The 24,120-nt window shown below is 42.2% G+C and overlaps 1 protein-coding gene and 1 long non-coding RNA gene across 5 annotated transcripts in view; one reads left to right on the top strand and one right to left on the bottom strand.

The window, feature by feature from the left end:
* Window positions 1-2,040: 2,040 nt before the first annotated feature.
* LOC102151632 lies at window positions 2,041-18,729 on the bottom strand. The gene is made up of 3 exons (XR_005380615.1): window positions 18,505-18,729; window positions 5,332-5,426; window positions 2,041-2,304 (listed from the first exon to the last, which is right to left on the bottom strand). It is a non-coding gene; the product is annotated as an uncharacterized LOC102151632 (long non-coding RNA).
* GPAM (glycerol-3-phosphate acyltransferase, mitochondrial) overlaps window positions 17,871-24,120 on the top strand; it is a 36,641-nt gene continuing 30,391 nt past the window's right edge. The window contains exons 1-4 of one of the 4 annotated variants that reach the window (XM_038578790.1): window positions 17,871-18,007; window positions 18,297-18,375; window positions 19,565-19,695; window positions 20,809-20,931. In XM_038578790.1, coding sequence (XP_038434718.1) covers window positions 19,594-19,695; window positions 20,809-20,931 — 225 coding nt within the window. In that variant the 5' untranslated portion in view covers window positions 17,871-18,007; window positions 18,297-18,375; window positions 19,565-19,593. Of the gene's footprint in view, window positions 18,008-18,129; window positions 18,265-18,296; window positions 18,376-18,573; window positions 18,717-18,849; window positions 18,902-19,564; window positions 19,696-20,808; window positions 20,932-24,120 lie in introns of those variants that run through there. The other 3 variants (XM_038578789.1, XM_038578791.1, XM_038578792.1) reach the window with 3 other exon arrangements.

Genomic DNA, 24,120 nt, shown 5'->3' with positions numbered 1-24,120 from the left:
TTGGAGAGAATCAGTTTCTGGCAATTTCTACCTTGACCTGATACCACCACTTAATCATTCATATTTTAACTTGCCTATTTAATTATTAGAAGAAAATTATTTTTTAAAGATTTTATTTATTCATGAGAGACCAGAGAAAGAGAGAGGCTGAGACACAGGCAGAGGGAGAAGCGGGCTCCATGCATGGAGCCCGACGTGGTACTCGATCCTGGGTCTCCAGGATCACACCCTGGGCTGAAGGTGGCACTAAACCACTGAGCCACCGGGGCTGCCCCTAGAAGAAAATTCTTTCCTTGACTTGATAATTATGTTTTGGTTTGCAACACTAAGAAAAAGAAAAAGTGGGGGTGTGCAACTGGTAGGCAACAAAGGCTTCTAGTGAGCACTCTGTGTTCCAAGCGTTGGTCCCTAGTTTTCTGGAATCTGCCCTGGCTGCTTATTCAGGCAGGGTATGATCCAGACTGGGGGGCAATAGGCTTGGTCCACTTGAACTTACATAATTGTATTTGGTTTGCCTGGGCTATTTGGCCAGCACATTCTTTTCCACTGAACTCATCCCTCTTGTAGCAGGCAGCCTCTGGCTGGTCAGCAGCTTGAGGTCTGGCAAGAACAATGTAGAAAGCTTAAGCATGTTTCTCATCACAGATTTGCCATCAATCAATTATATGGCCCTGGGCAAGTCATCTATCTGTCACGGTCATGGTTTCTTCATCTGTAAAACATGTTGGAATAGATCAGGATTTCCCACCTTGGCACTATTGACATTATGGGCCAGATAATTTTTTTGTTGTGGGGCTGGCTGTCCTGTGCATTGTAGGATGCTTAGCAGCAAACTGGCTTCTACCCACTGGGTGCCAGTAGTATTCTTCTTCTATTTTGTAACAACTGAAAGTATCTGAAGACATTTCCAAATGTCTCCCTGGGGGCAAAATCATCCCCAGTTGAGAACTATTAGATCAGATTATACTATCTCAGTTTGAGAAACCACACTAAGTTGTTAATCCATCCTGTTTTATTGAACACCTACTATATACTAGGCACTATATTAAGTTTTGTAGCCTAAATATTTTTTACAGACACTCCATAAAGTAAGTGCTACTACTTCATGAAAATCTGAGTAAGAACTAGAATGGTGTCTATGCAGGCATGGAGATAGAATAAAAAAAAGAGAGAATCTCTCTTTGTATTCTTACTAACCTCATCTATAAAACATCAACCTTGTATACTGTTGTCAAGACCTAATGCTTACTGTATATAAAAGGCCTTAGATCATAATAGACATTCAATAATTAAGCTCATTTTCTTTTCTTCCCCACCCCTGAGAGAATCAGATCTGCCTGAATTGTTAACTTCATCAGCCTTGCTCTGCCATCTCTAAGAATCTACCCTTCTTATACCACATGCCCGCTCCCTGATTCCTGGTCAGGCCAATACTGATATGTCTTCTTAAAAATCTCCAACTGTCCCTTTGCCTTTCTCTTTCTCTGTCTGTCATGAATAAATAAATAAAATCTTTAAGAAAAAAAAAAGAACTCCAACTGTTTGTTTAAAGGAGAGCCCCCCATCCCAATCTCTTCTATTACCAGATTGTTTATTTGGTCCATTTTGAAGGAGTTGCCTTTCTCTAGCGAAGATAAAGATTCTCCAGATCTGGAGAATCACCAGAGATTTGCAGAGGCCATTGTTTCATGTTCGCTTCTGCATGGTGACAATAAGGAACTGAGGAAGGGGGAGCTCATGCTCTGTGACTTATCAGCGTTGCTTTTCCTCTCCTGTCAGATTCTGACCAGGGTCTAGGGCAACATGAAGAAAATGAAGTTCTTGGGGGAAAAAAATAGGTTCAGGCTCAAATCCCAGCTCTGTCACTTATTCTTTGTCTCACTTTGGGACATTTATGTTACTACTCTGAACCTCAGCTGTTGTATCTGAGAAGTCTGCAATCACTAGGGTCTCTCTGAGAATGAAATGCTAGAATACATGGATGAAATGAATGAATGAAATGTTAGAATATATAGTGCAATCCTAGTAAATATTAAGTGCTCAATAGAAATCCACTTTTATTAATACCTATCGACCTAAATAATAACTATAAACAATAATAAATATGACAGGTATTAGATAACAAAAAGATGGACTAGACTGGGTGAAAAGATATGTATGAGATTGACTTGTTCTGTTGGTAATGAGAAAACAGGCTCAGACAGGGGAAGGGAAGGGCACCCAGGTTAATGGCAGAGCTGGGGCAGATCTTGCATCTGTAGGTTCTCCTTCACATGATGAGTCTTCCATGCTAGGGCTGCTTTCCTGTGTTAAAGAAACAAAATATTCAATGACACTTGTAAACATGGTATGGCAGATGCTTTAGGACTCTCACCAGAGCACAGGGACCACCATGATGGGGTTTTTACAGTGAGGAACACAGATTGGACTCAACTCCACATACAGCCTGGGCAAGGAGCAGGGTAGCAGTGAGCAGATGGAAAAGTACTAAGAGGAAACAGCAAGGTTGGGGTGGGGGTGGGGGGACTCTGGCTAAACTGACCTAACAGGATTCTTCACTGAAGACAGGCTGGGGTGGTCAGACAACACCTGTGGGATGGTGGAGGCCGAGGAGCCTGATCAGATATGGGAGTTTGGGGACCTGGTGAAACTGATTTAGCAGCCTTCTCGCTAAAACTGGATTTTACAAAGAGGGGCACTGATGGGCTTAGGAGAAGATTCAGGAGAACTAACTAAAGTTTGAATTTTTGTCACTTGCCCAAACATTTAAAGCCCAAGTTTGGAAAATTGCATACAAATTGAGGAAAATGTGCCTATTGGTTTAAGCACCACGTGCTGTTTCCACAGGCACTCTTTCTTCAGGGTAAGAGAGAAATGAATATTTGTCTAATGGGTTTCTGATGACCTAGGATTTCCTGAGAGAAAAGCCGAGCAGGAGAGGAGGCCTAGCCCCCCAGGGCACCCCAGCCACACTAGCCTGTCCTGATGCACAGCCAAGCGCTATAAAAACGACTGCCTTTGTCCTTCTACCTCCTACCTTCTCAAAGCTCAGCCCTTACCGTCTAGCCCAGGCCCAAGGGACTGGTGAGTTGATCTTTTGCTTTAATGCTGATATTCAGTCTCAAGAGCTCCTATGAATGACCATAAGCACAAATAGTGTGCCCCTTCCCAATGGGCTGGCTCAGAGCTGTGATTCATATCGAATCTTTCATCTCTTGCCAATAACTCATAAGCTTGCTTGAGAAGGAAAGACCGAAGGTTTTAGGCTCACTATTGAAAGAGGAAGAATTTTAAGAGTGGCTTGCTACACTTGGTCCTTCAATGTTGACTCTTTGGAGCTTGCTTGCAATGGGAGGTTATGTGGTTCTGTTCAGATGCTGGCATCATGTATACTTCCCATGATGCAAAATCAGGTGTAATTACACTGTGAATGGAACCTTGGTAAAAATGGAATAGCTTAATTGAATTAAACTCTACTGTACTTGTAGATGATGGCCATAATTCAGTCAATAAGTTGAATCAGTAGAGTCCTGTTTCCTACCAGGACCCTGTCTTCTATTCCACCTTTTTTTTTCTTTTAACTAAGTTAAAACTTAACTGAAAATGGCCGTCTTTCTTATCTGAAAGGGGCTCACCATGCACAGAGCACATATTTTAATTTTTTCTTTTATTCCCCTCTTTTGTTTAACCCCCTTCTGCCATAGCATATATCAAATAATGATTTAAAGAACAGGTCTGAGACTATGGCCCTTAGGCCAAATCCTGTCTACCACTTGTTTTGTAAATAAAGTTTTATGGGCACACAGAGCATCCATTTGTTTATGTATGGTCTATGCCTGTTCTCATACTGCTTCAGAGTTGCATAGTTGTGACAAGGACCATATAGCCCCCAAAGGTTTAAATGTTTACTAGCTGGCCCTTTATAGAAAAAGTGCGCTGACTCCCGATTTAGTGTATGTGTTGGAGTCAAACATGCCTAAATTCAAATCAGATCTTGGTTACTTGCTAGCTTGTAACAAGCTAGCTTTGACGTTGGAAAAGTGGCATGACCTCTCTGAAACCTAATCTGTACCATGGGGATAATAGAGAAATACGTACCTTGGAGGGTTGGTGTGAGAATTCAGTGAGATAGTATTTGTAAAAACTACAACCCTGTGCCTGGCACAGAGCAAATGCTAATCCTATGCATTCATTCCTTTAGTTCACAAATGTATATCTAGTGGTTTCTCTGTGTTAAGCTGGCAGGACGGGAGAGAGGGGTGGCCATGACAGTGATTGACATAGAAGCTCCCTGCTCTCATTATGCTTACATTCTAACAGGGAAGATGGGCAATATAAAGAAAACAAATCAAAGATTGTTATCAGATAGTGACACGTGCTATAAATAAAATAAAATAGGATAGCACAGAAGAAAGTGATGAGGCAGGGAACAGGAAGTTGCTAAATAAGCTAAGACCTAAACATAAGACTGAGTCATGTGCATATCCAGAAAAGGAATGTTCCTAACAGCAGAGACAAATAAGAAATCCCTGAGCCAGGGATGAGCTTGGGATGGTTCAAGAAGAGGGGTGGCCTTGGGGACTAGAGCTGTGATGGAGAGGAGGATAGCAGATGTCCACAGTGGTAACAGCATGTCAACACTTTTGGGCCTTGGGAAGATTTTAGAGGCAGAGGTGCAATCTGAGACCATAATGGAGCAGAAATGAGGTCCTTGGCCTCATTCTCTGACCTTTGTTGTAAATATATTATTCTTCCTCTTTGGTCTCTGGCATTTGTCGCTGTTGGAAACTGGAGATGAGGAGGGGCCTAAGGAGCCCAGGTCAAAGTGGAAGCTTTTGGTTGTGGCAAGCCCATCCCACCACCTGGCTGATCCCAGCCACCTCACTTGGGCTTTTCTCCTCACAGTACCCCTGACTCACCCAAAAGATCTTTTGGCTGATGCCATTACCTCTTTGAAATCTTTCTTATCAGGAGCCTTTAATGCTTCTCCAGGCAGAGCACTTAAGGTGAAAACCAGTTAATGTAATCTTAAAACACTCTAATAAATTTCCAGCAACATAAGACAACCAGATAATCATTTTGTCCCTAGGGTCTCTCAGAATTCACAGCCCAGTTCTCATAATTAGCATTTCTTTTGTGTCTGAATCATTGAACAGGCGTGAAGAGCCCCAGTGATAATATTTTGCCTGTTGGAGGTTTTAAAGAAAGCCATAGATATAATCAGTTATTCAAACTGCCTCTAGAGTTGCTAATAATAACAGCCACGCAGTTTCAAAGCCCTGCTGCATACTTAGCTTACTTAAATACAAAGTCTACCTTTAGTTTACCTACCTTTATCCATTTTGGAAGACTCCTCCTCTTCTTCATTCTTCTTCTTCATCTTCTTCATCATCATCAAAATCCTTTATTGGAAAGTACTTGCCTGGCTAATAGTAATTAATACTTCCTTTACAATGTGCAAATGTATATTTCTGTCTCATCTTGCTTTAGATATTGTTAAAAGAACAAGATCCCAAATGCGGCTGTCTTCCAAGCCATGCTTTCAAACACTGCTTCTTAATCTGGGGTCCATGAATGACCTCTGGGGAGTGGGGGTGATGAACCCCCTGAAACCAAATGCACACTTTTACATGTACTTTTCCCCCCCGTCAGGAGAGAGTCTAGAGTTTCATCAGATTCTCAAAGTGTTCCCCTGACTCCAAGAAATTAGGAACTACTGCTTTCAAGATTTTAGTGACATAATCCATAGTGTAGTCATTGAAGGAAAACTCTATTTGTAATTGGAAAAGAGAGGTTGTTGGGGTTGGAGCTGGGGAAGCCTGGGATTCTGAACTACCACACTGATTGATTATGAACCTGGATCAAATGAAGCCTCCTGGACTAGACATTTCCCAAGAAACTCTTATGATAATTGCAAACATTATATTTTGCTTGCTATACAACAGACACTGTCCATTAATGCCTTACATATTTTAACTCTTAATCTTCACAACTCCCATATGAAGCAGATACTATTACTAGTTTTGTTGTATAGATGAGGAAAATGAGACATAGAGAGATTAAAACCATAGATTTAGTTTGTATTTAATATTCCAAGATCCTTCATGGTTCTGGGTCATGTAGTTTGTCAAGCTGTAGTTGGTAGTTGAGAATAATTACCATTTCAGATGTGTCTGAATGGTAGTCATGTTGTAATCTTCAAGCACATGCCTAATTAATAATAGGATTCCTGTACGTGCCACTTCTGGTTTTGTGAATAAGAGCAGATTGCAGGTCATGTGCAGAGGAGAGGCAGCTACTACTCTTTTAATTAGGATTTGTCTAAGCATCACTGTGTTTATAAAATGGGGTTACTAACTATGTAGATAATTTTATTGTTATTATCACTACTAAAAAATTCAGGTCATGTACCTAAGGCATGCCATGACCCTATAGAGCTTTAAGTTGACTAAGCCTTATCTCTGGGAGGTTAAAATTTCATTCATTCCAGGATTTGATTAATTTATGGGGCTTTAGATATAATTCATCTGTTACCTAGATTATATTTTTCAACAATTAATGATCAGGTGACCTAGAATTTATGGACTATCTTCTAAAAACATTATTTATAATTAAGGTAGAGAAAACCAACATTGTGAATATTAAGGGTTTGTTTAAACCCTTCTGTGACCTATAGTGGTTCTTAGTAATTCTACAATTCATGGATGCATGCTAAATCTACATATGTGTGCCAGTGATTTATGGAGGTAAAGTAGGAACACTGGACCAGAACCAACAGCCTTTGGAAAAAGTAACTATAAAATAATTTGATAAAGGGGAAAGCTGTTTAGCCATATCCTAACAGAATTGGAGGTACAGAGGAATGGGTGAGGTGTAAGTCACCCTGAGTGAAGGGTCAAACTCATTGACCTGTGCAATCATCGGTATAACCAAATGGGGCTACCAGAGGGATTGTACCTTGTGACTCTGGATTATGGAAAGCCTATTAAACAATTTCTTACTTTCATGTTGGAGATCATCCTTGTAATCCATTTCAAATATTTTATGGAATAATATGATGACGACCATCAGGAAAGATTTGGTAAAAATCACGGCTAATCATTAATACTATGCTTGTTCCAGTTTTGCTTTATAGCAGGTTATTTAGAAAATTGAAAACTGTGTTGATAACAATCTTTGTAAACCTTTCATTTGGGGAAATCTGTAAGTTAAAAGCTAAAGACAGTTTAAGGAGTATGTTTAGAACATCCAAGAGAATACATTTTCTAAAAGAAAATCTTGGAGCTTCTATGTCTCCAAAAGTAATACGACTAGATGTCTTTAAAAGTATTCTAAAGCTTACTTTGATCTCATTAGAATTCAATGTAGTTCTGCTTCTCTTTGTCCTCTTCATGAAAACTTTTTTCCTTTTAGACAAAAACTGATTCTAAGGAGGAAATAAAAGTAAGTCTATCTCCAGCCACGTCTAGCTATCAAGTATTTTCAAATTCCTTCCTTCAAGTGTCCTGGGCACATGTGTGTTTGCCTCCCAGCCTCTGCTTTGCCTTGTTCTCAATTGCAGATACTCATCCATGGAAGACCATCACCCATTGTGTTACTGGGCACCACTGGAGAACTGGGACCCTATTCTCCTTGGTATTTATGTTGTTCCCTCTCCTCGGACCCAGGGAGTGGGAGTGGGAGTGGGGGGGTGGGGAGCATCAGTAATCTGCTTCCTACTTCTCTGCCAAGCTGGATACATGCTTCTCAAGACCCATGGAGTCCTGAGCCCCTAAAACTCTATGGTTCATGTATTGCTCCTTGAATGCTTCCACTCTTAAAGTTATACTTGTCTGTGACTATTAATAATTATAATAGCCACTTACACTCTCCTTTATTAAATAATTTATCCCATCTTAGACACTCAACAAACATCTGGAACATCTATTTTGTGCAAGACATTGTTAGGTACTAGGAAATAAAGAAGGAAATGAGAGAGGTCAAGAATTTAAGAGGGACAGGTAGATGTTAAATGACTAGTTTTATAGTGGAGTCTTTAATTATAATTATGATAGGTCCCATGGGGAAGAAGCACATGACAAGGGGTCTGACAGTCTGAGATCCATGAAGATTGTCATGAGGAGGTGGGAACTGAGCTGTGTTATGAGGCATGAACTGTAGAGAAAAAAGGGGGTTGTGGTGGGGGCCACTGCCAGCAGAGGAAGCAGTATGTGCAAGAGAAGAGCAGAGCCATCTTTTGTAAGGAAATGAAAGCAAGCCAGTGTGGACAAAGTCAGACAGAAAGAGCAAGTGGGAGGAGATGAGGGTGGTAAGGCTGGCAAGTGTTAGCTGGGCCAGGGCTTAGAGGCCATGTTGAAGAATTTTTCTTAAAGTCTCTGTCCTAAAAGTCCAAAGCCTCTGTCCTTAAACTGCAAGAACAATAGAAAGGATTTTAATCACTCGTAGTGGGGATCAGGCGGAGAAATGCAGTGTTTGAAATGCTCGGTGTTGCACACTCTGGCTGATGTGTGGGATGTTTGGGAAAGTGGTGGGTGGGAAGCTGACGACCAAGCAGGAGTCTTGGTAGTAAGTTTTGTGCTTCCCAGGGAACATGGTGATGGCCTGCATTAGGATAGTGCAGGTAGAGAGGAGGCAAATGGATGATGGGTTTAAAGCTATTTAGAAGGTTAAATTGCTAGAAGTTGGTGTTGGATTGGATGCAGGAAGAGGTTAAGAATGACTCCTAGGTTCCTGGTGTGCTGGGAGAGTAGGGAATAAGAATAAAGGAGGGCCTTGAGCCAAAAAAAGTTGCCAAGAAAAAGCACCTAGGTAGGGAGAAAGAAATCCAGGAGAGCATGGGGTTGTGAAAGCCAAGGGAAGGCCTTGCTCCTTCCACTAGAATTTGAAGTTGCTCAGCAACCCCTCAGTATCTGATAATCTGACATCAGGTTGTGTAATAGTAGACGGGCTCTGGATAAGTCTGGGCACTCACAATCTAGTCCACATTCAGATCCTTCTTCCGGAAGACAAGATGCCTTGTTTCCAGGTAGCATCTCAACTCCAGAAACCACCTTTGACAATACCTTTCAGGAGCCAACAGTGATTTTCAGACAAGTGACCCTAAGCAATATGTAGGAACAAAACTATATGTCTTCAGAAATGCAAACTTTTATGATGTCCTATAGGATAGTCTGGCTTGTCAGAAGCTCCAAAATATTTTCATTCCAGATTGGGAATTTTGTTTTATTCATCCCAACCAGAAGTTTCACTGAGGTTGTTCTGAAGGTCATTAGGGTTGTTCATAAATATTTATCTTGTTTGTGGCACATAGTAGGATTATATTTCTTCAGCCACTTGCTTTATATAAGGCTTTAACTAATGCAATGGGAACACAAGCAATGTATGGATTAAGAGCCATTGCATGGTTTATACTCTGTTCTTGGCCTCAGCAAAAAAGGAAGTCTGTATCAACAAGGAGCCTCCATCAGTGACTTTTATGAGCAGAGCTTCTATAATAAGCTGTAGTTTACATGTAGCATAGGTAAAAAAAATAAACTTTGTAATCTTAAGGCTCTGAAACATTTGTTACTGAATCATAACCTAGCCCATCCTGACTGATACAGAGACACCCTTTCTAGAACAAAGTAACCCTAAGAGTTCATATGAGTTCCAGAGACTTGATGACAAATTCTTTGCCAGGATTTAAGCTCAGAGAATTTGGATCTCTCTTTTCTCTCCAAAAGTCTCTGCAAAAGGAGACTACTAACACTCATAATAATAGCTACTATTTAGTAAATCTTAACCATGTGGCAGTGCTATGCTAATTATCTTGCACACATTATTCCATATAATCTCAAAATAACCCAAAAAGGTAGTGGACATGACCAAATCCACTTTGAAAATGAGAGGCTCAGTGAAGTTAAATATCTTGCCCAGGGTCACACAGCTGGTGAATGGCAGAACCAAGATTGGAACCCAGGATGCCTGGCCCCAAAGTCCTTGCAGAGTTCTCAGACATTCTGCTAGAAGGAATCAGGGTTGGTTCACTGATGTCCTCACTCAGCTCAGTTCTTAAGCCAACCCCATCTGAGTATCTTATCTTTATAGAGTGGGATTTAACGTTACAATATGCTTTTCAGACCTGGGACCTGTCCTCTCTAACTACCAGGCTCTCATCTAAGCTGGCTGAAAATGTATGTTATGTGTTTGTTCTCTAGAATCAAATAGATCTGAATTCAAATTGAGGTTCTTCCAGGTACTGGATTCACCTAACCTTTCCACATGCCTCGGTTTCTCCATTTGAAAAATGAGGGTAATAATTATTCCTGGCTCATGGGGCTGTGAGGAAGATGGGAACCTTGTTTTTCTGTTTGCTCTCAGATCCATTCTTCATCCTTCTCTGCTCTACTTTATGTCTGGGAGAGGAGTGGTTCCTGCAAACTCATTCCTTAAGCTTCTTTACAGTTTGCTTCAACCAATAGGAGGGGCTTTCAGGTGGAGGGAGGGCAGAAAGTGTCCCTCCCTTTGCCAGATGGCACCTCCAGCAGTGGCAGCTCTGTGATTTTGGGTCCTCCTAAGCAGCCCCTCTCTCCTTGGTCCCAGATGTTGCTGGCTCCCAGTTCTGTTAATATCTTACTTCGTTGCTCCAGTCCTAGAGTCCTGATCTGTTGTTGCTAATCTCTGGGCTGCCTCACAGTCCCCTTTTGCTCTTTTAGCTCTCCCAAGACCTTTCTAAGAAGTTTAGGAAAATCACACTTCCGGTGGTCCAGCACAGGCTCTTTTCCAGATTGTGTCATGGCTGATACAGAGGATTGCTGGAGATAATGCCTATGGATTCCTTAGAGTAGTGCTTGGCACATAAAAAGTGCCCAACCAATGGTACCTTACAAAATGTGCTTTCCTCTTACCTAGATTCTTTGCAGCCAGTTTGCCCCAGGCAGGCCCCAGCCTGCATCACAGCTCCTGAGTCATGGCCTCTTCCTTCCACGTTGGCCAGGTCCATGAACCCAGGATTCTGTTTGGATTCATCCTTCTAAGGGGCCTGTGAATTCCTCCATGATATTTTAAACACATCTCACAATGTTATTTTTAGTTTTCAAAAGTTCTTACTATGACTTAAAAAGCCCTGCTTTATCTGGCCCCTTCTGGCCTTCCAACACCTCCCCCTGCCACTTTCTCACTTGTCCAACTCCTGCCCACACTGCTCACTTGTGTATGCCAGCTCTGTCTTCCCACAGGGCTTTGGCACACGTAGTCCCCCCTTCTTGGAAAGGTCTTCTCTGGGCTCTTATCAGATGAGGTCCTTTTTTTTTTTTTTTTTTTTTTTCCAGAAAAACCAATGTTTATTTATTTATTATTATTTTATTTTTTATTTTTTATTTTTGAAAACCAATGTTTTATTTCTAAAGCTACCTAGCGGGTGCCAATGGCAGGTCACCTGCCACACACGCACCAGGTTGTCGGTGTAGCCAGCAAACAGAGTCTGGCCATCAGCAGACCAGGCCAGAGAGGTACACTGGGGTGGCTCTGCCTTGCGGCTGGTACTGATAACTTCTTGCTTTAGTTCATCTACAATGATCTTGCCTTCCAAGTCCCAGATCTTGATGCTGGGGCCCGTGGCAGCACATAGCCAGTATCGGTTAGGACCACAGCCTTGGGGTTGCTGCCCCTTCGGCAGAGAGGCCCTCCCTGACCACCTTCTTTAATGCTGGTCACCTCTTTTGTCCTCTGTGACAGAGGCTGTTTGGTTCTTCATTGTCCTTTCCATAACTTGTTTCCCTCCCAACCTGCCAGAGGCCATTAGACTATTAACCTCATAAGGGCAGGTTCTACGTGTGACCTCCCTAGATCTTCATCTTGTATCCTCAGTGACTAAAAAGACTGGCACAAAAGGGGCTCTCAGTACGTTATGAAAGAAAGAATTTTGAAATAATTTCCTGTTGCGGATCCGTAGAAGTCCAATAGTGATCATTTTGGGGATTCCCCTCTTCTCCCTTATCCTGGCACTTGGGTAGTGCTGACAGCCTGACAGCCAGTTTCCTTCACGATTGTTCCATGCCCAGGCCCCAAGTGGTAGGTGAAGCTCCCTTCTCTCTACAACACATTTGGCTACTGGGATCTTCACTGAGGCTCTCAAGAATCTAGACTTCCAATCCTTTGGGTCCTCCCATAGTGACCCTCCTTCTGCAGACTGGCCACCTCCATGGCCTTGCATGAAGCAATCTTATATGGAATCCAGGACCAGCACCCTCAACATTTAGCCCCTTCTCAGTGCTTGGGCCATGCTGGTCCCTGTCCCCTTCTCAGACAATCTCTTCTCACACAGCCCAGCTTGATTCTACAAGACAAACAAAAGACCCATTCAGGTTTTGTCTTCTTGGTTACCAACCCAATCAATAGTTTTTCATTTTTTGACTTTCAGTAATAAAAAGGCAGTGAATTGCAATTACTCAGCCTCCCTTAAAAGCTTGGGGAATCTTGAGACCTAAACCAAAGAGCCTGGCTACACTCCTGGGAGAAAGGGAAAAAAATACCTTCCATTTCTTAGGAATGAACTAACAGCTATAAAATCAATCAATCAATCAAACCAAACCTCGATTTACGAGCTAATTTCTTAATTACCCTGCTCCACGAGTTATCTGATCCAGTGCCCCAGATCCCTTCTGGAACTGATGCACAGCTAATGGCTGAAAGACAGTCCAGAACCCCACCTAGTTCCTGCTGGCCTGCCTTCTTGGGGGTAGGAGGCAGGGGACTGAGTATTATCAGGTAGCCCATCCTGTAGGAGATGGCAAGGCAGTTCTCCCAGAAGCCTGCCTGCATCCTGTTTAGATTATTGGAATTTATTTATAGCTTCATTACTAATAAATCAGTTTCGAGTAGAATTGAAGTCCTTATTCTGCCACAAATGTCATAAAAATGAGTCAGAGGTGTTCCATTCTCTTCTGGCCTAACGTACTTTCTAAATGACATGCTCTAAGGCCACTTTCATTGCCATAAACCCCAGCAAGATACACTGGTAGGGATTACTTCATAGCTCCTTTTTTTTTCTTTTCTCCCTACATATTTGAGTCTTTCTAGTGGCTAGAATTGTGCTCAAGATTAAACATGAGTCAGGAATGCACTTGCGTGTGAGTAACAGACAACAAGATTTACGGGATTAAACCAATAGAGATTTAACAAAACTCCAGTGATGTGTGGCTGGTGGTGTTGGGTTTGTCACAGAACAAATGGGGAATATAGTGAAAAAGAAGTAGTGTCAGCTGCCTGTTCCCTTTTACTAAGAAAGAAAACCTTCTCTGGAAATCCTTGATTTGATTTTCTCTTAGGTCACATTGCCCAGAACTGAGTCACATGACCATCTTGTCTATAGTTTGTCTTGTTTTTGAAACATATATATATGTTATATTTTATTATATATATTTCATATATATATATGGTAAAGAATTCTAGATTGACAGTTTTTTCTTTGAGTATTTTAAAGATGCTGCTTCCCTGACTTCTTGTTTGCAAATTTCTGATGAGAAATCTGCTGTCATTTTATCTTCCTTCCTTTGCATAATGATGTATCTTTTTCTCTCTGCTTTTAAGATTTTCATTTTATCACTGGTTCTAAGCAATTTAATTATGATGTTCCTTGGTATAGTGCTCTTCATATTTCTATTAGGAGTTTGTTGAGCTTCTTGGATTTGTGAGTTTATAGTTTTTATCAAATTTGGGAAGTTTTCAGCTACTATTTCTTCAACTTTTTTTTTCCTGTCCTCCCTTGACTCCTCCTCATTCCCATATTTCTCCTGTCCTTCAGGGACTCCAGTTATCTGTATGTTAAGCTCATTGATACCCTATTTGTGTATATTTTAAGGCTTTTTATTCCCTGTATTTCATTTTGGATAGTTTCTACTGCAATGTTTTCAGGTTCTTTAACCTCTTTTTTTTTTTCCCCCCCAGTAATGTCTAATCTGCTCTTCATCCCAAAGACATGTAGTGGTGTGTGTGCTAAAAATCCCAGACAATGTTTTTATGATTCCTAGGTATTTGCTTTGGGGCTTTTCAAAGATTTTCCATATTTCTACTTCCTTGGCCATATAGAATGCGGTTATTATTATTTTTTAGTGTCCTATGCTACTAATTCTATAATTTCTGTGACTCCATTGATTTAGTTTTCTTTTTATTTATTTATTTAGTATGTTTTTATTGGAGTTTGATTTCCCAACATATAGCAAAATACCCAGTGCTCATCCTGTCAAGTGCCCCCCCCCCCAGGGCCCATCACTCAGTTATTTTTCTTTTTAAAAATTTGAGAGAGATGGAGAGAGAGAGAGAGAGAGAGAGAGAGAGAATGGAGGGGGGAGGGACAGAGAGAGAGGGACAAGCAGACTCCCTGCTGAGCCAGGATCCCATTGTGGGGTTCCATCCCAGGACTCCTGGGATCACGACCTGACCCAAAGGCAGGGGCTTAATTGACTGAGCCACCCAGGGACCCCTCTAAGACTGTTTCAATTGATTGATTTTTCTCCTTATATGGACCATTTTTTCCTACTTTTTTTTTTGTATGCCTGATCATTTTTGATTAGATGCCAGACATTGTGCATTTTACCTTGTTGGATACTGGATATTTCTGATTTCCTATAAGTACTGTTGTGCTCTGTTTTGGGACACTTTGTTCTTGGATACAGTTCAATCCTTTTGGGGCAGGCTTTTAAGATTTGTTTGGTAGGACCAGAGTAGCATTTACTCTGTCACTGTTTTTACCTCACTACTGAGACAAGACCTATTGAGCCATGAATTTTTTTAAAAGATTTTATTTATTTATTCATGAAAGAGAGAGAGAGAGAGGCAGAGACACAGGCAGAGAGAGAAGGAGGCTCGATGCAGGAAGCCCGATGTGGGACTCGATCCCGGGTCTCCAGGATCACGCCCTGGGCTGAAGGCAGTGCTAAACCACCGAGCCACCTGGGCTGCCCATAAGCCATGAATTATGAGGTTTCTGATCTGGGTCCCAGGCTCAGGTCCTCTTCCTTGTCCTGTATGATCACTGGGTATCTCTCCACTCTGATTTGTGGGAACAGAAACAATTCCCTGCCCTGTGCAAGCTTTGGTGATTGTTCTCTCTATCTAGGTGGCTCTTACTCTGGGGTAGCTTACACTCACGTGCTAAACAGTTGGAAGACTGGAGCAAGATCTTCTGTGGGTCTCCAGAGCTCCCCATTTCACCGTATAGTTCTCTTCTCTCCAGCACTCTACTCCCGGCTCCCATTGTCTCAGCTTTCCCGATCTCCCAGTTCTATCTCCTCAACTAAAGGAGACTGTCTAGGTCTTCCTGGCTTCCCTTCTCTGTACTGCTACCTGGCAGCTCTCTTAGGCAGTAAGCAGAGGTAGTCAGAGTGCTCACTGCATGCATCTGCTCTCCCTTATTGACCACTGTTCTGCACTGCTGCTTAATTAATTAATTAATTAATTAAGTTGTTTTAGTAGGAGAGTAAATTTAGTCAATGTTGCTCCATCCTGGCTGGCCAGACTGGATTATATAAATTATTATTGTTCTGTTGATAAAACATATTGTTATGACAACTGTTTTTAAAAACAATTCTCATTATGTAACCTGAAATACTTGTACTGCAATCCACATCTCCTACAAGTACAGGATATTCTTGTGCAATGGGTGTTACAGAAGAGTTGCCTACAAATAAACTCTGTGTAAATTAATCTGATTTTCCCCTCTGGATTCCATTTTCATTCCTGCAATGCTCTCTGTACTTAATTTCTCATCACTTTCTCTTTAGTAGTGACTTCAAACCCTGAGACTGTCCTCTGTTTTCTCCTCTCCTTGTTTCTTTCTCTTTTTGGTCAGGGACCAGTAGTCTTTTTTTTTTTTTAAGATTTTATTTATTTATTCATACACACACACACACACACACACACACAGAGAGAGAGAGAGAGAGAGGCAGAGACACAGGCAGAGGGAGAAGCAGGCTCCAAGCAGGGAGCCCGATGTGGGACTCGATCCTGGGTCTCCAGGATCGTGCCCTGGGCTGAAGGCAGCGCTAAACCGCTGAGCCACCTGGGCTACCCAGGGACCAGTAATCTATACACAAAATGTCATGATGTTTTGGGACTAGAATTCATCGTATTCTCATCAATACAGTCCTTGAGTACTTAGGTGTGTGCTTGGAGTTAAGGGGTATGTTGGGTTGAATAAAGGCAGGGTCTTTGGCTTTAAGCAGCTCAATCTTTTTTTTTTTTTTTTTTAGTTCTCCTACAGTTTGGATTGGTTTAAAAGGATATCTCTCCATTTTGAGATGGATTTAGGAATAGAAGCAGAAAGTTCAAGAAAAGGAATTCTTGTTTTTCTTCTTGCTCCACAGCTTCAACAGTATTTATTGAGTGTTTGCAATAACAAAGTGTTGTTGTTATTACCTAAGAGACTGAGACAAATTACTGACATTGATAAATTCATAATCTTTTGGAAGAACGACACATATTGATAAAGACCGAAGGTGTGGCACCACAGTAAATCTGAGATTTCACAGAAGGGTGTGATTACTGAGGGCTGGAGAGATGAGGGAAGGCTTGGAGATCTAGTTCAGGGAAGAACTATAGAATTTAGGAAAAAGCGGTGTGACCATGAGAGTATGGAAGCCCATGGCTTGACTAGGGACTAGAGAGGTTGAAGTGGGAGCTCCTCCTGGAAAACAGTGGGGAAAATAGAGCTCTACCAGTGGAGGCCTTATGTGCCAGGCTCAGGCATTTGGACTGTGGAGAGCTCTGGATGGTGTTTGATGGGAGGACATGGAAGATGTGTTTCCAAGAGCCCGTTAGGGTTAATGTGCACAGAGGAGGTGAGGACTGGTGGCAGAGTGTGAGAGCAGGGATTTATACCGTCTTAATTATGTCTGTATTCCCATCTGTTGGTTCAAACTTAATGCTTGTTGCTAAGGTGCGTGTAAAAGGTTGTCTTTTGCTTTCCAAATTGCTAATATTCTTCATAACCATCGGCCTCGCCAACGGCATGACAAATACCGTGAAAGCACTTCTTCGTGCCGCAGGAAGAACTAAAGGTTGGCCAATTTAGACTCCGGCTCTTTCAAAGCCTTATTTCTTTTTCATCTCATTTTATTCCATTGCTTGAGTCCATTCCACTGTGACTCAGCCACTGTCCCAGAAATTACACAACCGGGTCGTTCCCAAACCCCACCTCCCCCAAGCCTGACGACTTGGGTATACGCTTCGAAACCTCACGAAGAGTGAAGTAAGTCCATCGGAGAACGACAAACATGATATGGTCTCATTCATTTGGGGAATTAAGTAATAGTTAAAGGGAATAAAGGGGAAAGGAGAGAAAATGAGTGGGAAATATCAGAGAGGGAGACAGAACATGAGAGGCTCCTAACTCTGGGAAACGAACAAGGGGTGGTGGAAGGGAGGTGGGGTGACTGGGTGACGGGCACTGAGGGGGGCACCTGATGGGATGAGCACTGGGTGTTACGCTCTATGTTGGCAATTTGAACTCCAATAAAATATAATTTAAAAAAAAAAAAGAGACCTCACGAAGGCTGACCGCACAGGCCTACGGGACCCCCAGAGGCCCGGCGAGGGCTGCCGGCAGGGCCGCGGCAGGTGCAGACCTCCAGCCGGGCAGAAGGGATACAATGTAGCCCTCGGCGCACGTGCACCAGCGCGCAGGCGCGCGCCACACGCTCACGTGACTCAGCGCCTAGGCGGAGTGAGCGTCGGGTTAGGCGCCCCCGCCGCAGCCTTGGCCCCGCCGGGCCCCTGCGCGCACGCTCGGCGCCGTCGGCACGCGGAGCCCGGGCGCCCCCCGCCCCCCCCGCCCCCCCGCCCGGGGCCGGCCGCGCTCACTCGCGGGCGCCCGTTGCGTCATCCCGCCGCGACGTTGCAGCAGCGCCGGCGGAGGCTTGAAGTGCCGGCAGCCGCGGGAGCCCGAGCCGGAGCGGGCGGAGCCGCCGGGCGTGCCCGCGAGGACCAGCGCGGCTGCGGGAGGCTGCTGGGGCCCGGGGCGCCGCGACAGGTGCGTCGTCGCCCTCCCCGCAGCTCCAGGGGCCCCTCTGACAAGTGGGCCCGGCTCGTGCCGCCCGGGGGTCGGGGGCCTGGGCTGCGGCGGGCGCCCCTGGGGCGGAGGGAGGCTCCCGGGGATGGAGCAGCCTGCGCGCCGGAGAAAGTCGTGGGGGCTCGGGCAGCCCCAGGACCCAGGACGGGGGGCGGGGGGCCGCGCGCCGTGTAAGGCGCATTGTGAGTACCGTCCAGCCCTCCCAGCAACTCCAGGAGGTAAGAGCTGTCATCTTGTGCCCATTTTCCAGATGGGGAAACCAAGGCATAGAAGTTACCCAACTTGTTCAAAGTCACACATGTGATCAGCAGTGGGGGATTCGAACTCGGGTATGTTGTGCTTCAGAGCTGACCCTCCTCTCTCTTTCTCTCTCTGTTCTTTTCAAAACCCAGAGCGGGTTCCTCCCCCGCCCCCCCCCCCCCCCAGGGTCTGGCGCCCCCAGATTCTGTTTTACTGACCTTGGATAAACGCCGTAGGGAGGGAGGAGCGTAGCGTGACTTCCTATTGGCACAAGACTCCTTCTCCCCCCCAACTACTCTCCCATCCCTGGGGCCAGCAGCGACTTTTCTGGGGCGGCAGTGGGGCTCCCCCTGTTGTAGCCACGTCCTGCATCCTGCAAGTGAAACTAATAGCTGCTTTTTTTCAGAAGCGTGAAAGCTTTCTGGGCCAGGTGCGTAGCTTTACTGTTCTCTCATCTGGCCAATTACGGCTAGGTTGATGCGTGACATTGTTAAGGACGTACCGGGTGGTTGGTTGTGGCGAGGATACTAGTTACCGCAGCAAACCCATCTGGGGAGTGACACTGTTACCCTGGACGTGACCTCTCAGAGTTTTAAGGGAATAATTTAAGGACTGGTGAGAAATAGCCGAGAGTTTAGGCAATTTGAGAATTCTGTTAGGGAGTTTTTGTATTTTAGGTTAATCTCTGTTTTCTTTGGCAGCTCACTGTTCATCAACATTTTCCCTTAGGGTACGAAAAGGCTTATTGAAAAGGGGGAAAGCTTTTAAATCAGGTTATTTCAAGACAGTGTTGGTTTTGACTTAGAGCCCTGTAGGTGTATTAAAAGTGCAAATATTGCATTTAAGGCAAAACAAGAAAACTGGCTGCTTAATTCAAGCGGGAAACTTGAGAGTATGTAAGACCAAAAATTCCCAGCACATAATTTTAAAAAAGTACTTGTGTGCATACACATAACTTTTATTTAATTAAATAAGCACATGCCTTCATCCTTCCAGAATTCTTGGTCACCTACCTGAAATAAGCTGTTATTTACCCTTGCACATTCATGGCTATTTTTTTTTTTTCAGGAAGTCGAAGGATACAAATGTTGATTTAAAAAAAAAATCAGAATAGTTTATTGGAGTTGCTGAGTTTAAACACATCAAAGTCTACCTTTACACATTGACTGAACATGGTAGAAGTACATCAGTAGTTCCCTTGGCATCTGATGATGGAACAAATTAATTTGCCACCTGGATTAGTCATTAAATTTAAATGGTGTATTTTTTTTTTAATAGCACATGATTTGGAAGTTACTCTTTGTGACATGGATGAATCTGCACTGACCCTTGGCACAATAGATGTTTCTTATTTGCCAAATTCATCTGAATACAGTGTGGGTCGATGTAAGCATGCAAATGAGGAATGGGTAAGTTTAATATGGTAAAAATTCAACCTAAAGATGTTTGTTTCAATGTTGTTTATGAAGGAAGCTGGAAGCAACATAATATCAAATAGAAGTTAATAGCCAAAGAAACTGCCTCCAGCTGTTAGAAGATATGTTTATGAAGCCTAATATTTAAATATTCTTATGGTTTTATGTTAATTGGGAAGAAAAAATTGGGTGAGATATTTAAGCACTGTGGTTATGTTAAAAAGCAAAATATTTTGCATAGGAAAAAAAAACAACTAGGAGTTGTTTTGGATGGTGTCCTATAAGATACTTTCTGTGTCTATTTTCCATAATGTAATGATGGATTTTGCAATGGAAATAAAGTTTAAAAAAAAATAAAAGCAGGAAATAAATATTTGCATGAATCTCAATTTAAAGGACATGCATTTTCTTGTATTGTTTTTGTTTTGATGTAACGTAGCATGTTTAAAATGTTTCCTGAACACTATCTGCATTATATAAAAAATAATGTCAGAGTTTTGGGGCTTTTTGGCTTATTTTTGAGAATACTATATCCATGGGATTTGAGCAACTTACGAACTCAATGAGCAAAATGTTTAGAACAATGAGTAGAATTTGACCCTAATTGGACAGTATGGCTATGATTTAAATTCCAGCCTTTAAACTCTGTTGTCAGGATAAAGGAATGTTATATAAGTTTACCTTGTTTTTTGTTTAAAATATTTTAAGCTGTAAATGACAAGTTACTTGCTGTTTAAGGCTTTGTAGTGGTTTTGTGGGAGTCTGTGATAGGAGAGGGATAAGGTTGATTATTAGCATATGGATCCAGGAGTCTGGTTTTGTTCATCCTGGTGTTGTCACAGGCTGCTTAACCTTGTACAACTGTTTTTGAACCTCTGTGCAGTGGACCTTGCTATTACTCTTAGGTGCTTGCTTTTTGCTTGTGTTCCAAGTGTTGATGACGGAGGGGAGTACCATGAAGGAAAATTACTCTGAGAAATTTCTACTACCCAAAGAAACCTAAGTCCTAGGTTTCTCTTCTATCTGAAATATCTTAGTTTTAGAGACCAAGTGGACAAATAGAGTTCTCTTGCCATTCAGACCCTTTTTTTCACTAACATTTATTAGGGTGAGTGTGGTTTCAGACCTACTGTCTTCAGATCTGCAACCTTAAAATGGAAAGAAAGCCTAATGAGCCGAAAAAGGCCATTTGTTGGAAGATGTTGTTACTCCTGTACTCCCCAGAGCTGGGTAAGAATGTTACTGCTTGTTGATCTTTAATAAACACAGTGAAATTCCAGCTTTGTGTGAATTTTATTATTGGATAGTTTGAATGGACTTAGTTCATTTTTAGAACTTAGGCCCATGTTTATAAACCAAATATTCCAAGTAACGATGCTGACTCAATTTTTCTTTCCGTTCTTTTTTTTTTTTTTCAGTAAATATTGGTCAAACAGTTGATGATAAGTGATAATTTGGTTCTTTTTTAGTTTCTTTTTTTTTTTTTTTAGATTTAATTTATTTATTTGAGAGAGAGAAATGTGTGCCTGAGAGCCTGTGAGACGGAGAGCAGAGGGAGGAGGAGGAGGAGCACTTGGAGAAACCGATTTCTTGCTGAGCTCCATTCTGGAGTCCATGATGTTAGCTGAAGATGGACGCTTAACTAACTGAGCCACTTAGTTTCCCCAGTTCTTTTTAAATTTAGCAGGACTTTAGGGGAAGAGTAGATCTTTTAAATTACTCTTTCTAAAGAGTTTAATAGGAACCTTCATATAACTTCTAGATGTTGAACTTTAACTTAATCTTAAAATCCTAGCAAGATGAGCAAGAGATAGGACAGAGTGAAGTTTTAAAGATGTGGCTCTGTCCTACTCTCCTTTTGCTAAGTTTCTGTTGAGGGGGAGGACAGGTAGGGAGGATGGGTATCTGTTGACTATGATAGTGAAGGATGGTTATGAAAATGTTAGGATGGGGTGCCTGAGTGACTCATTCAGATAGACATATGACTCCTGATTTCTGCTCAGGTCATGATCTCAGGGTTGTGAGATCGAGCTCTGCTTCATGCCCTGCTCAGTGTAGTCTTTGAGTCTGAGATTCTCTCTCTCTCCCCCTCTCAATAAATAAATAAATAAATAAATAAAAATCTTTTTAAAACATAAGGGGTGCCTGGGTGGCTCAGTAGGTTAAGCATCTGCTTTCGGCTCAGGTCATGATCTCAGGGTCCTGGGATCCAGTCCTGTGTCTGGCTCCCTGCTCAAGGGGGAGTCTGCTTCTCCCTCTCCCTCTGCTCCTCCCCCCCCATTTATGCTCATTTGCACGTGTGCTCACTCTCTCAAATACATAAATAAAATTTTCAAAAAAGTGTTAGGATAAAATTTTATTTTATTTTTTAAATATTTTATTTATTCGTGAGAGACACACAGAGAGAGGCAGAGACACTGGCAGAGGGAGAAGTAGGCTCCATGCAAGGAGCCTGATGTGGGACTTGATTTCGGATCCCGGGATCATGTCCTGAGCCAAAGGCAGGCACTCAATCGCTAGCCACCTAGGCGTCCCAGGATGAAAATTTTAAATAGAATGTGTATGGGTTTGTTGCTTGTATTTTGGTGAAATAAGCACATCATGCAAAATCTTCCACATTACAGTTTAAGTATTTGAATAATCAGATGAAAAGCAAGCTTCTGTTGCTAATTTGCTAGAGGGATGAATTAGCACAGGAATGTAAAATCTAATGTGCCTGTGTTCTTGGGCAGTAGAATAACCTTTTTTTATTTTTATTTTATTTTATTTTATTTTATTTTTTTTATTTTTTATTTTTTTTAGAATTACCTTTTAAAAGGTATGCCTGGTGGATGCCTGGGTGGCTCAGTGGTTGAGCGCCCACCTTCAGCCCAGGGCATGATCCTGGAGTCCCAGGATCGAGTCCCATATTGGGCTCCCTGCATAGTGCCTGCTTCTCTCTCTGCCTGTGTCTCTGCCTCTTTCTCTCTCTCTCTCTCTCTCTCTCTCTGTCTCTCATGAATAAATAAATAAAATCTTTAAAAAAGAAAAAAAGGTATACCTGTATGTTAAGCTCTCTCTGGGATGGGATAGTTATCAGGGTAGAAATTCTGCCTTTTGAGTGCCTTTCATTTATTGACATTGCTTATAATCTGTGTAGAGAGCTAACTGTGCTATGTGAGTTTTCTACTTAGGGTTGTAGATTCTGAGTTGTATAAAGGGATTCACTAATTTGGGCGAGATTTGTGTGGGACCCAGGCAGTTTATGTTCAATATTCTGGTCTGCTCAAGAATATCTTAGTTATAGATACTGTTCCTCTTAGATCACAAGTGCCTTGTTGCAGGAATTTGGTAGTATTGAAGGACCATGATATTTCTAGTCTAGAAGTAAGGCTAGTTCAGATGAATAGGCCAGTTGAAATACAAATTTAAATAAAACGGTCATGTGGCTTTGACTTTAATGCATTCTTTTTTTAAAAAAAAAGATTTTTTTGGAAAAGAGAGCGAGACAGAGTGAGCGAGTGCACACGTATGCACAAGCATGAGGAAGGGGCAGAGACAGAAGGAGGGAGAGCCCCAAGCAGATTCTTTGCTGAGCACGGAGACTCATGGAGCTTGATCCCACGGAGCCTCATGGAGCTTGATCCCATGACACAGAAATCAGGGACTGGGCCAAAAACAAAGAGTCCAAAGCTCAATTGACTGAGCCACCTAGGGGCCCTGACTCTAATATGTTCTTAAGTCAAGAGATAGTATAGGAAATTATTTGGTGGTGGGAGGGGTGTTTTGGGGAGGCATAGATGAATTGTATAGTAAATAATTGATTTTTGTGCTTAAATACAGAACCTGATGGAGTTGAACGTAAAGTTCTTCCTTTGGCATGTTTATTCAAAAAAATTTTAAACAGTATTTAAATAGTGATTTTTTGATATTTGTTATCCTTTCTCTGATATCTTGTTTTCCTTATCTCTAAAGAGATTCCACATAAATATTTTTATATTTTCTATCGAAGGTACATTATGCTTTCCCAGCATTTATTTGTGGAATGTTTTCTTTTTGTCCACACTGCTAAAGCTACAGACTCTCTTTTCAGCAGAACTATCTCTGAATTACCCTTTAAGGTTTCCTGTACAAAGAGTGACATCTAGCCATACAGTTTCCAATTAAGTAAACAGTCATTTTAAAGAAATAGAAAGACCATACTCTTTCGAGCAAGATGTAGATTTGAAAATTAAAGTGTCTGTCAGCCTCAATTTTCCTATCTGTAAAATGGGGATAATAATTATTGTGTCAGGATTATTGCCAGATTTAGTAATCTAATGATAACTACATGGTACTTAGCATGATATTTTTGCATTTGGAGAACACTGAAATCTCCAGTATTCCTGGCAGCGATTTAACAAGCTTTCAGTAGTTTCAAGCCTTTTGGGTTGGAGATAA

The sequence above is a fragment of the Canis lupus genome, chromosome 28, assembly GCF_011100685.1.
Source record: "Canis lupus familiaris isolate Mischka breed German Shepherd chromosome 28, alternate assembly UU_Cfam_GSD_1.0, whole genome shotgun sequence".
NCBI lineage: Eukaryota > Metazoa > Chordata > Mammalia > Carnivora > Canidae > Canis > Canis lupus.
Note: the sequence above shows the minus strand (reverse complement) of the source record. Positions and strands in the feature narration are given on the sequence as shown.